At 25.2% G+C, this 14,918-nt stretch overlaps 1 protein-coding gene across 3 annotated transcripts in view; it reads right to left on the bottom strand.

The window, feature by feature from the left end:
• LOC127170747 (anosmin-1) overlaps window positions 1–14,918 on the bottom strand; it is a 107,129-nt gene that overhangs the window by 32,713 nt on the left and 59,498 nt on the right. For all 3 annotated transcript variants that reach the window (XM_051118958.1, XM_051118957.1, XM_051118956.1), the window contains exons 3-4: window positions 8,667–8,729; window positions 8,313–8,535 (exon numbers count right to left, since the gene is read on the bottom strand). In XM_051118958.1, coding sequence (XP_050974915.1) covers window positions 8,313–8,535; window positions 8,667–8,729 — 286 coding nt within the window. The remainder of the gene's footprint in view (window positions 1–8,312; window positions 8,536–8,666; window positions 8,730–14,918) is intronic.

The raw sequence follows: 14,918 nt of genomic DNA, 5'->3' as shown, positions 1-14,918 counted from the left end.
TATTAAAACTTCAAAATTAAAATGGTAATTAAAAATAAAATATAAAAATATAAAATTAAATATTAAAAACTAAAATAAAATAAAATAAAAAATATAAAATAAAAAAAGGAAAAAAAAATTCAAATATTTTATAATATACGATAAAAATTAAACTAAAATAGAAACTAATTCAAAATATTAATAAAAACTACATGAATGATACTAAAATAACACTGATCTAATAAATATTGTAAAACATATAAAAATTAATAGAAATCTCAAAATATTAAAAAAATAAAACTAAAATTAAAGTGAAATACAAAAACAAAACAAAAACACTAAAACTTGAACTCAAAATAAAATGGAAAATAAAACTAACAATAAAATAAAAGTAAAAGCACACAACAACATTACTAATAAATAAAATAGGAAAACACAAAAATTACTAAAACATCAAAATTAAAATGGTAATTAAACAAATAAAATATAAAATAAAATATAAAAAATATAAAAAATTTATAAAACAAAATAAAAATAAAATATAAAAAAATAAATAAAAATAAATTAAAATAATAATAGAATACACAATAAAAACTGAATTAAAATAGAAACTTATTCAAAATATTAATAATAACTACATGAATGATACTAAAATAACACTGATCTAATACGATTTTCAACGTAAAAAATAATTAAATATTTCAATCTTTCATTTGTAAGGTCTTTATTTGCTGGATTAGAATCAAACAGACATTATCACATTGTTTCAATGAATGTGCAACAGTTAAAAATAACTATGTGATGATGAATAGCGCTGGTAAATGATGTTCATGTGATGCTCTCACAGCCACAGTAATCCTCCATCTGCTCCATATGGCAGTGACTTCCATTTAACCCTCAAAGACATCTGAAATTCTTCCATATGCAATAAATTAAAGATTTATTAAGTACAAAGCTTCAGGGGGGAAAAAGAAGGGAGAAAATGTTCTGCTCCGTGTCTTTCCTCGATTCGTTACAGCTGTGATGGAGCGCCGCTGATTGAGGAGCGACGTGAAGGACTTTACGACACCAAACTCAAAGACGTCCGATGTCTTCCACACGTCTCCAGAAATCAGCCGAGCGACTTCACTGCTGACGGATGCGTTTTCATCAGAGAACAGAGCTGAAGATTTGTCTCTCACATTTACATCATATGATATAGTTTAGCAATATCACACCAGCAAGACATACAACAGTTCAATAAACAAGATATTAGACACAGAATTGTCTGTTTTTGCTCAAGTTCACAAACAAAAACTGTTCCAAAGCCACAGCAGCACACAGAAGTGTTTCGTTACTAAAAGAATTTGTAGTTTTGAACAAATCGAGTGAGCTGATGATTCAATGACTCATTCATAAAGACAGTAACTTGCTTTGTTTATTAATGAATTAGCCATTTGAATGAATCAAGTGAGTCAATGATTCAGCAACTCGTTCATAAAGACAGTAACAACAAACAAATCAGCTGTCTGAACGAATCGAGTGAGCCAATGATTCAGTGACTCATTCATAAAGACAGTAACTTGCTTTGTTTATGAATGAATCAGCCATTTCAATGAATCAAGTGAGTCAATGATTCAGCAACTCATTCATAAAGACAGTAACTTGCCTAGTGTCTGAACAAATCAGCTGTTTGAACAAATCGAGTGAGCCATTGATTTACTGACTCATACTTGGTTCTGAATGAATCAGTTGTTTGAACGAATCGGAAGACCCAATGATTCAGTGATTTGTTCATTAAGACAGTCAACTGCTTTATTTCTGAATGAATCAGCTGTTTGAATGAATAAAGTGAGGCAATGATTCAGTGACCCGTTCATAAAGTGAGTCACTTGTTTAATTTCTGAAAGCATCTGCCATTTGAGCAAATCAAGGGAGCCAGTGATTCACTAACTCGTTCATAAAGACAGTAAGTTGCCTAGTGTCTGAACAAATCAGCCATTTGAATGAATCGAGTGAGTTAATGATTCAGTGACTCATACATAAACACAGTCACTTGCCTAATTTCTGAACCAATCAGTTGTTTGAACGAATCAGAAGACCCAATGATTCAGTGATTTGTATATTAAGACAGTCAACTGCTTTATTTCTGAATGAATCACCTGTTTGAATGAATCAACTGAGGCAATGATTCAGTGAGCCGTTCATAAAGAGAGTCACTTGTTTCATTTCTGAACAAATCTGCCATCTGAACAAATCAAGTGAGCCAATGATTCGGTGACTCGTTCTTAAATACAGTAACTTGCCTTGTTTCTGAACAAATCAGCCATTTGAGCGAATCAAGTGAGCCAATGATTCAGTGACTCATACATAAAGAGGGTCACTTGCCTTGTTTCTGAACAAATCAGTTGTTTGAACGAATCAGAAGATCCAATGATTCAGTGATTTGTTCATTAAGACAGTCAACTGCTTTATTTCTGAATGAATCAGCTGTTTAAATGAATCAAGTGAGGCAATGATTCAATGACCCATTCATAAAAAAAAAGTCACTTGTTTAATTTCTGAACAAATCAGCCATTTGAGCGAATTGAGTGAGCCAATGATTCAGTGACTCATACATGAAGATGGTCACTTGTTTAATTTTTGAACAAATCTGCCATTTTAATGATTCGAATGAGCCAATGATTCAGTGACTCATACATAAAGACAGTAACTTGCCTTGGTTCTGAACGAATCAGTTGTTTGAATGAATCCGAAGACCTGATCATTCAGTGATTTGTTCATAAAGACAGTCAACTGCATTGTTTCTGAATGAATCAGTTGTTGAATAAACCAAGTGAGACAATGATTCAGTCACTCGTTTATAAGGACAGACAAGTGCTTCGTTTCTGAATGAATCAGCCATTTGAACAAACCAAGTGAGCTGATGATTCAGTGACTCATTTGTCTCACCTGTGAATGAATCAGCTGTTTGAACGCAACGACTGAGCCAATGATTCAGTGATTCATAAAAACAGTAACTTTATGTGTTTCTGAACAAATCTGCCATTTGAACAATTTGAGTAAGCCAGTGATTCAGTGGCTCATTTATAATGACAGTCACTTGCCTTGTTTCTGAACAAAACAGCCATTTGATTGAAACAAATGAGCCAATGATTCAGAGATTCATTCATAAAGACTGTCATTTGGTAGTTTTTTTTAAATGAATCAACTGTTTGATCAAATCAAGTGAGCCAATGATTCAGTGACACGTTCATAAAGACAATCAGTCACTTTATTTCTGAATGAATCAGTCGTTTGAATGAATTGTGTGAGCCAGTCATTCAGTGACTCGTTTACAAACAGTAACTTGCCTTGTTTCTGAATGAATCAGCTGTTTGAATGCATTGACTGAGCCAATGATTCAGTGACTCATTCATAAAAACATTAACTTTCTGTATTTCTGAATGAAACTGACGTTTGAACAATTCGAGCGAGCCAATGATTCAGTGACTCATTCATAAAGTCAGTCACTTGCCTCATTTCTGAACAAAACAGCAATTTAAACAAAACAAACGAGCCAATGATTCAGTGACTCATTCATAAAAACAGACAGTTGCTTCGTTTCTGTATAAATCATCCATCTGAACAAATAGGTTAAATGAATGATTCAATGACTCACTCATTAAGAAAGTGATTTACTGAATCAAATTGCTTTCTAAAGCTACTTTTTGTAATGTCTACTCACCGCTTTTCTCATTTAACACAATGATATCATTAAATGATCTTTAGGGGAGTCATTTCTTAACCCAAACTGACGTGCGATTACTTTGGGATCAATTAATCAAACATTGAAATCACTTGACAGCCCTACTTCATATCAATAAAATGAACTGATTCTCAGTGATTCTCAACATCTGCATGAAAACCAGCATGGAGAAATGCGATACGAATGGGTGATGATGAACATTTCCACTGAATAAAATGAGGTAGTTGAACTGATCAGCGACGGTGGGATTTGATGACAGCAGCGCTGTCGAAGGCCGATTCTCCAGAAGAAGATGTGCGGAGCAGCAGCTGTGTTCGATTGCGCTGCGGTTTCACAGCTCCAGCGCGTGTGTGACGTCTGTTCCAATCCCAGCGCTCCAGTAAAATCCCCAGCGTTCCTGAACAAACCGCTCCTTCAGCGCTGGAATTCACACACTCGCTCCGACGGCGGGATCTGAGGATCTGAGCAGGGTCATCCAGAAACCGCGCAAACCTCCACGAAGCTCCAGTGTCTGCAGGTGCACGTCATCCTCTCTAAAACACACCTGCTTTACTGCGCTAAAATATTCCTGGAGCTCAGCGCGCGCTCGCAACCGCAAGGTCATGGGTTCGACTCCAAAGAAATGCATGAACTTATGAAATATTTAGCTTTAATGCAATGTAAGATGCTTTGGACAAAAGAGATATTTAAGTGAGTTGTGGAGCTGTAACACAAAAACAATTGCTTAAAAAAAATAAAAAAAAAAGTAATTAGTAATTTTTAAAAAATGACAAAAAAAAACATTAGAAAAAAAAATGTAAATGATATTTACCATTTGTATGTTTCGTTTGAGGGTTTTTTTATTTATTTATTTTTTTAATATTTATAATTGTATTAATTTTTATTTATTAGTTTTAATTATTTTAGTAGGTTAAGTAACTTTTGTGGAGCAGTAAACCTAAAAACTGTTTAATTAAAATAAACTATTAATTAGTAATTTAAAAAAATACACAAAAAACATTACAAAATTAAATAAAAATATGTAAATAAAAACATAATCTTTTAAATTAGATATAATTTGTATGTTTTGTTTGAGGGTTTTTTGTAATTTTGTAATGTGTTTTTTACAAAAAAAAAAACATTTATAGTTTTACTCATTTTTATTTATTAGTTTATGTATTAGTTTTATTTATTAGTTTAATTATTTTAGTAGATAAAGTAGCACTAAAAATCACTTTATACTAATTGTGGAGCAGTAAACCTAAAAATAGTTTAATTAAAATAAATTATAACTTAATTAAAAATTGTAAATTATAATTTAATTAAAAATTATACTAAATATATATGTTTTAGCTTTTACTGTTATATTTTCAATTTTCATTTCAATTGCTGTTTTGTTTTTATTTATTTGTTAATTTATTATTTAGTTTTTGGGTACTAATTAGGTTACGTTTATTTTAGAAAATATAATACATTAAAACACTGATAAAACACTGATTTACTGATTTAGGATGTAACAAGGAGCCTTTAAATATTATAATGCATTTTAACTTTAGTAACAATTATTTATGAAAATATTTAATGCATTTCAACATGCATTATTATGAACACCTATATAATGCATTATGAATAAAGGCTTTAAGGCTGATTTGACTAGGTGAACGGAGCTTGGTCTTTGGGTCAAGGAGAACCGCGAGGTTACGTTGGTCCACCTGCAGGAACATCTGAGAGCCATCGAGCGAGCGGCGATGCTCAATTTGGGCCGTTAATGGTTTCCAGCACGGCCGATCATCATCTTCTAACAGAGAGAAACAATTACGCTCCTGACACCAGCGACGTCTCTCTCTGATTGCCTTTGGATTTCAATAAAAGGTTTTACGGCTTTCTGCAAACGAGGGGGAACCAGTAAATCTGACATCAATAAAGACAAAACCGTAAAAGCCTCTTTCACTTCACCAGCAACAACTCTCTGACGCTACGCTTGTTTTAGCTTTACTCGGATACTGTTACAGGGTTCATTTAGATTTGGGATTTGATTTTACTTTCAGCTTTTCTGTTTTCACTGTAATTTATTTATCTGTTTTAGTAGTTTTAGTACCTACAGTAAAAAAGGTTTTGTTAATATTTTTAATTATATATACAGTATATGTGTTTTATGTTTTTTTTCCCAATTTTTTTTTTTTTTTTTACATTACTTTTTTTTGTAGTTATTTCCAGGTAATAATTTTAGTATGCATGTACATTTCATTTATATAATTTATTATTAGCTTAAAAAAAAAAAAAAAAAAAAAAAAACAGTTTATTATTATTATTATTATTATTATTTATGATTATGAGCTTTAATTTAATTTAATTTAATTTAATTATGTTTTATTTATTATTTAGTGCTTCAACCTAATCTTATTTTGTTTTCATGTAATATTTATAATTTAGGTTACTTTAACATTACTGAGATGCTGTTACAGGTTTACTTTATATTTGGACTTTGATTTCATTTTTATATTTTTTTTTCACATGAATTTGTGTGTACTTGTGTGTTTTTGTCATTTATATTTTATTTTTTATATTTATAGATCTTTAATGTTCCAATATAGTTTTTATTATTTTTATTTATTTATCTCTTTTAGTAGTTTTAGTACTTACAGTAAAAAAAGGTTTTGTTATTATGTTGAATTATGTATATACGTATATGTTTTATGTTTTTTTTTTTTTTGGTTTTTATAGGTTTTTTTTTTTTTTTTTTTTTTTTTTTTTTTTTCAGATTTAGTTATTTCCAGTTAATAATTTTAGTATGCATGTACATTTCATTAATATAATTTATTATTTTGAATTAGCTTTTTTTATATTTTCAGTTTATTATTATTATTATTTAGATTTAATTTAAATTTATGTAAATATGTTTTTATTTCCAGTTAGTAATTTTAGTGCTTCAACATAAACTATGTAATATTTATAATTTAGGTAACTTTAGCATTACTGAGATGCTATTACAGGTTTAGTTTACTTGATTTTTATTTATATAATTTCTGTTTTCACTGTAATTTTTTTCATGGTTTTGTCATGGTTTATTTGTCATTTACATCTTTTAGTTTTTTATATTTATATATTTGTAATATATATTTGTAATTTTTAATATAGTTTTCATTAATTTTAATTTATAAGTTTTAAATATTTTAGTACTTAAAGTAGTATACGTGTGTGTTTTATGGGTTTTTCTCGTTTGTACTGTTTTTTATATAACAATTTTTTTTCTTTTTTTTTTTCAGTTTTAGTTACTTCCAGTTAATACATTTAGTATGCATGCACATTACATTTCTATAATTTATTATTTTGAATAAGCTCTTAATTTTATATTTTACGTTTTTTCTTATTATTATTATTATTATTATTATTTAGATTTAATTTAATTTTAATTAATTATTTAATTTAATTTAATGTAATTTAATTTCCAATTAGTAATTTTATTGCTTAAACTTATTTTGTTTTCATCAAATATTTATACTTTAGGTTACTTTAGCATTAATTAGCTATTAAAGTTTAATTTATATTTGGACTTTGATTTCATGTTTATATTGTATTATATTTCTGTTCACTTTATTTTAGCAATATTTTAGTGCTTGTGTTTATGTATATATATATATATATATATATATGTGTGTGTGTGTGTGTGTGTGTGTGTGTGTGTGTGTACGTATGTATATATAATATTTATGCTCCTATATAGTTTTTATTCATTTTTGTTTATTAGTTTTAGTAATTTTAGCACTTACAATAAAAGAAGTATAGGTTCTGTTATTATTTTGAACTAGATTTTTTTTTTAATTTATTTCAATGAAAACTTTCATACTTTTGTTGTGTTTTTTTATTTTATTTAATATTATATATATATATATATATATATATATATATATATTTTATTTTTGTAACAATTTTTTAAATTAATTTCTATTTATTAGGTTTAATTATTTCAGGAGTTAAAGTAAAACATTTATTGTATTTTATTTTATTTTGTTTATCCAAACAGTTTTGAATTTGGCTGAGACTTGTATGTGTTTTTCTCATTTTTATTGTTTATTTTTTATATTATTATTATTTTTTTTTTAGTTATTTCCAGTTAGTAATTTTAGTATGCATTTACATTACATTTATATAATTTATTATCTTTTGTTTTTATATTTTATATTTTACTTTTTATATTTATATTCTTTTTTAGTATTTTTTGTGCATTTTTTCTAATTTAATATTTATTTATTCATCCATTTTTCTTATTATTATTATTTAGGCTTAATTTAATTTAGTTTTATTTATTTCCAGTTAGTAAGTTTAGTGCTTCAGTTTATTGTTTTTGTTAATTTCTTTTAATGTCTTTAACAGTTTTGTAATTTTAAACCTTAAGCACTTAACCATGATGTTTTTTTTTTTTTTACTTTTGTCCACACAGTGAAAGTCAATGGGGTCCAAAACGACAACATTAGACTTCCATTGTGTAGACATAAAAAAAAAAAACCCAGACATTTTCCCATGGAATAAAGAAAGTCACACAGGTTTGAACGTCATAAGGCTGAGCAAATAACACCAGGATGATTGTTTATGTGTGAACGACTTGTTTTGCTGATGACGTTTGTACCTTTATAAGGGTTTTTTGGGATCTGGCAGGTGTGTCCGCATCCGTTCGGACAGCATTTCTTCAGCGCCGTGCACTCGTCGTCCGTTTCGCAGCTCTCCACGCAGGCGGCGGCGAATCCGCTGGCTCGTTCCGGCGCGGGACAGTCGCCCGGCTTCAGCGTCTGAACGGAGCGCAGGAACTCGCAGCTCGTCAGACACTCGTAATGCTTCTTGGGGAACTGAGTCTGAAATCGGGAGCAGAACGCAATGATTCAAACGAGGCGCGGATCTCAGGGCAGCTTTGACAGGTTTGGGTGGTTAAACGTCTTGTTTAGGGAGCGACGCGTGACTCATTCGCGTCTCAGAGTTTCCATACCTCACACAAGTCCTGACACTGGTTCTCCTTCAGGTCCCATGATGCCCTGCAAGGCTCCAGACACTGAACGAGAAAGACAGAGAAGAGAGAAGGGCGTCAGCTCGTCACGAACAAACATGAAGAAAATGAGCCAGAACTGGACAAACGGTGATCTATAAGCTCAAAAACAAAAAATAAAAAACAAAAATTCACACAGACCACAGGTTTCCCAACTTGGAACTGCAGGGGGTTTGTGAGTTGATGAATAATAAAGTTAATAAATAAAAATATATATATATATATATATATATATAATAAAAAAATTAATTAATTAATTAAATAATATAAATAATGTAATGTAAATAATAATAATAATAATAATAATAATAATAATAATGGTAAAATAAAAACAATTAAAATAAAACAATAAATAATTAAATAATGAAATATAAAAATGTTACATAATTGTTTAATAAAATACATACTAATAATTACATAAATAAGATAATATAATATAATATAATATAATATAATATAATATAATATAATATAATATAATATAATATAATATAATATAATAATAAATATGAAATAACGGAAATATTAAATGAATCAAATAATTGTTTGACAAAATACATTTTAAAATTTAATTAAATGTAATGTAAAAAAAATAATAATAATAATGTTAAAATAAAAACAATTACAGTGAAATATACTTAAAAAAACATAAATGTTTAATAAAATACATACTAATAATTAACAAAATAATAATATAATATAACATAACATAACACAACATATAACATAATATAATATAATAATACATATGAAATAACGGAAATATTAAATGAATCAAATAATTGTTTGACAAAATAAATTTTTAAAATTAATTAAAAATAATATAATGTAAATAATAACATTAATAATAATAATAATAATAATAATAATAATAATAATAATGTTAAAATAAAAACAAAGTAAAACATTAATAAATAAATAACTGAAATATAAAATTAAACAAATAATTATTTAATAAAATACATACTAATAATTAACTAAATACCAATAATAATAATAATAATAAAACAATAATTAAATGCACTATTCTACATTAATTTACACTAATTAAATAACAGAAACATAAAATTAAACAAATTAAACAAAATGTTTAAACAATATTGTTTATTACAGTGAAATATACTTTAAAAAACATAAATGTTTAATAAAATACATACTAATAATTAACAAAATAATAATATAATATAACATAACATAACACAACATATAACATAATATAATATAATAATACATATGAAATAACGGAAATATTAAATGAATCAAATAATTGTTTGACAAAATAAATTTTTAAAATTAATTAAAAATAATATAATGTAAATAATAACATTAATTAATAATAATAATAATAATAATAATAATGTTAAAATAAAAACAAAGTAAAACATTAATAAATAAATAACTGAAATATAAAATTAAACAAATAATTATTTAATAAAATACATACTAATAATTAACTAAATACCAATAATAATAATAATAATAAAACAATAATTAAATGCACTATTCTACATTAATTTACACTAATTAAATAACAGAAACATAAAATTAAACAAATTAAACAAAATGTTTAAACAATATTGTTTAATAAAATATATATACAATTTTTATAATAATAATAATAATAATAATAATATGTGAAATAAAATAAATATATATCTTGAAAATACAGGCATTCAAAAACAAAAAATACAATTAAACTAATAATTATAAAATAAACACTCAAAATAAAACACCTAATAATAATTAAACTATAAAAATGTATGTAAAATGTACATTAAACAAAAATATAATTTTAAAATAAAAATCTAAATAAAACACTTGAAAATGAAACATTAAAATAAATTAATGCTTTAAAATAAAAAAAACCTAAATAAAACACTGAAAATAAAACAATTACTAATAATTAATTAAATGATAAAATATCAAATTAAATAATTTTAAAATAAACAACAATAAAATAAAGCACTTTCTAATGTATTAATAATTTGTTAATGCATAATAATTAATACATTAATTTAAATTAATAATTACTTTAGATAATGTATTAATTATTAATAATAATTCATTAAATGATAAAATGTAAAAGATCAAAGAAAAAATATAGAGATGACTTAAAATAACAATCAAAATAAAACACTATAAATTATTAAAATAAATTAATGTTTTTAAAATAAAAAAACGAAATACAATCAAATAATAAAAAAAACAATAAGAAAATGCCATAATAAAATGTCAAAGATTAAAGAAAAAATAAAACTAAAGAAATTATTTTAAAATAACAACCGAAATAAAACACTTAATTATTAATTAAATAATACAAATGTAAAATCGAACAAATAATTGTAAAAGCGATCAAAATAAAACACTAACAATTTATTAAATGATAAGTAATAAAATGAATTGCACTTTAAAATAACACTAATCAAAATAAACCACTTAGTAAAGATTAATTATTTGATTCGTTTCTCAGAGAAGCATGAACATGCGAATGTGTTGTTTAATTACTGGGTAAATATATTTTGCAGATATTGTATGTCAAAGTGGTTTATCTGACAAAAAAACACTATCAGGCGGTTATTAAAAACATCGGGCTGATTAAGAAGCTCTTTATTTTCTTCATTTCACGTGATCATACGAGCTGCTGTTATGATGCTTTTTATGATGTTTGACAGTAGAAATTCTTCTTCTTTGTGTCTAAACCACAGAAGAGTGAGAGCGAGTGACGACTGAAACCCAATCCATTCATCAGTCCAGCGCACAGAATCACAGCTGAAACACTAGAAATCAGGCCGTGCGTACGGAGAGACGTCCATCAGAGAAACGCTGGTCTCGACCCAAACCACACGAGCCGAGCCAAACCAAAGACACTCAGAGCGCTTCAGATCCAATACACTCAAACATCAGTCACACACACGCCGAAAACACACACGACCAGTCAGGAACAATCAAGAAAAATGAACAGAAATCATTTTTAAAAAATAAATAAATGATTATTTAAACCAGAAAAATGTACAATGAAACTAATTAAATAATAAAAATGTAAGATAAAATACTTGAAATAAATAAATCAGAATAAAACACTTACTATTATTTAATTAAAAAATAAAAAGTGAAAAAATAGGTAATTTAAAAATTAAAGCAAATCAAAACAAAACACTTACTATGAATGAAATTCATGAAAAAAAACTTACTAATAAAAATGTCAGAAAAAAATGAATTATGAAATAAAACTATAAAAAACAATTAGTGTTAATTAACTAAATAACAAAAAGTGAAAAGTGAAACAAATTATTTAAAAAATTAAAGCAAATCAAAACAAAACACTTACTATAAATGTATTAAATCATAAAAATCTAAAATTAAATAATTAAAAAAATGAAAGCAATCAAAATAGAACTCTTATTAATAATTAATAAAATCATAAAAATGTCAGATAAAATAATGAATTATAAAATAAAACAATAAAAAATACGTAGTATGATTTAATTAAATAATAAAAAGTGAAAAATAAAACAAATTATTTTTAAAAAATGAAAGCAAATCAAAACAAAACACTTACTATAAATCTATGAAATCATAAAAATCTAAATTACATAATTAAAAATGAAAGCAAATCAAAACAAAACACTTACTATAAATCTATGAAATCATAAAAATCTAAATTACATAATTAAAAATGAAAGCAATCAAAATAAAACTCTTACTAATAATTCATAAGATCATATAAATGTCAGATTTTTTTTTAAATAAAACAATAAAAAAACACTTACTATTAATTAAATGATAAAAGTGTAAAAGTAAAATAAATCATACTAAAATAAAAGAAATCAAACAAAATTTTTAAAAAATATGGTAAATTAATTGATAAAAGTGTAAAAATAAAATAAATCATACTAATATAATAGCAACTAAAATAAAACAAAAAAAAATCATAAAATCATAAATATGTCAGAAAAAAGGAATGATTTATAAAATAAAACAATAAAAAGCACTTACTATTAATTAATTAAATAATAAAAAGTGAAATTAATTTTAAAATAAAAACAAATCAAAATAAAACACTTACTATACATTTATAAAATATTAATATCAAATTAAATAAATAATTTAGAAATAAAAGCAGTCAAAATAAAACACTTAATTACAAAATAAAACAATAAAAACCTTACTATTAATCAAATGGCAAACATTTTAAATTTTAAAATGAATCAAATTAAAATAAAAACAAATCAAAATAAAACACTTACTATAAATGTATTAAATATTAATGTAAAATTAAAATAATTTTGAAATAAAAGCAATCAAAATAAAACACTTACCGGTAATTAAACAAACAAACAAACAAACAAAAAAACAATTAAATAATTTTAATATAAAAGCAATAAAATAAAATAATTAATATTAATAATTTACTTGCTAATAATTAATTAACTAAAAAAAGATATTTTCAAACAAACAATAAAAACACAATTAATTAAATGATATAAATAAAATAAAATAATTGTAAAATAAAAACAATAAAAAAGAAACAATTAATATTAATTAATTAAATCATAAGAAATGTCAAATTTAACATAATTCAAAAATAAAAGCAATCAAAATAAAACACTTACTAATAATTAAATAAATCATAAAAATGTGTTGTATATATATACATACAATCCACTAATCAGAGAAGTGCTATAAATGGATGCTTTTACATTTCTCTGTAATTTTACTTTTGATTAATGTTATTCACAACGCTTCATAGGATTGTTGTTCTTTCCCTGATCTGATTTTCAGTTACTTTTTTTGCTTCAAATAAAAGTTTGTAATGTTGTCATTCTCTTCATGGCTGGTTGGTTTGGTTCACAGCTTATAAGGCTTTGACGAAGACTTTAACTAAAGACTTTATGAAAATCCCTGTGGGGGAAAATACTTTCAAAAGCAGTGCTGCTGAACAAGTGGGCGGGACAAATGCATCCACCAACCAATCAGAACGAAGCATTCATCAGCCCCAGCATAACAGGCAATAATCAGTCAACAGAAACTGCGTCTCAAATCCATCATCCAGACTCTCGGAAACGCTTCACATATGAAGTGATATCTATTGAGAAGTGCTGAGTAGGCGAGCGGAGCCGTTTATGGGCTTTTAATGAGCTCGTTAGCTGCGCTGTCATTATTCTGAAGGTTTATTTGCTGTTTAATGGAGTGTGAGGACGACACACAAACACACTCCAATCAAACATCTGCACGCCGTTTACAAACGAACGCCTCACTGACACATAATCTCATTCACTTCACCGCTTTAACACTAGACACAGAGCACAACTCAATCTACAGCAGTCTGTTTGTGATCACAGGAGCAGAACTGCATGAGTCGTCAAAATAAAGACAAAAGAACAATATTGATGACTTATTCAAAATACAATAAAAATTAAACAAATGTGTTTTCCACCAAAATTATTTGAATAATATTTAGTGATTTTACAGAGCACTAGACTAACACTCACTGTTTATATTTTTATATATTATACAATGGTTTAATGTTTGAAAAGTAAGACATTTAGACAGCCATAATATTACTATTGATTTTTTTAGTTGTGTACTGTAAAATAAAAAAAATAAACAATAATAATAATAATATTATTATTATTATTATTATTATTACTACTACTATTATTATTTTTTCTTTCATTTACAGTGAATTAGTAAAATATTTTTAATAATTTAAATCTGATAACATTATTATATTAACAATCACAATAATAATAATTATTATTATTATTTTTTCGTTAATTTACAGTGAATTATTAATATTTTTTATTTAAAACTAATAATAATACTAATGATAATATTACAGTGAATTATTAAAAGTATTAAACATTATTTAAAGCTAATAATTATAATAATAATAATAATTAATAATAACTATTAATATATATATATATATATTTTTTTACTTTAGTTTACAGTGGATTATTAAAATATTTTAAATATTATTAAAAGTTAATAACATTTATAATAATAACAATAATAATAATAATTATTATTATTATTATTATTATATTTTTTTAATTTACAGTTAATAAAAAATTATTATAAATTTTCATTTAAAGCTAATAATAATGATAATAATTATTATTAATATTATTATTATTATTTTATTATTTTATTTAATTTACAGTGAATTAAAATATTTTGTTATTTAAAGCT

This window comes from Labeo rohita, chromosome 9 (genome assembly GCF_022985175.1).
Source record: "Labeo rohita strain BAU-BD-2019 chromosome 9, IGBB_LRoh.1.0, whole genome shotgun sequence".
Classification (NCBI taxonomy): Eukaryota; Metazoa; Chordata; class Actinopteri; order Cypriniformes; family Cyprinidae; genus Labeo; species Labeo rohita.
The sequence above is the reverse complement of the archived record's forward strand: the minus strand, read 5'-3'. Positions and strand labels throughout refer to the sequence as shown.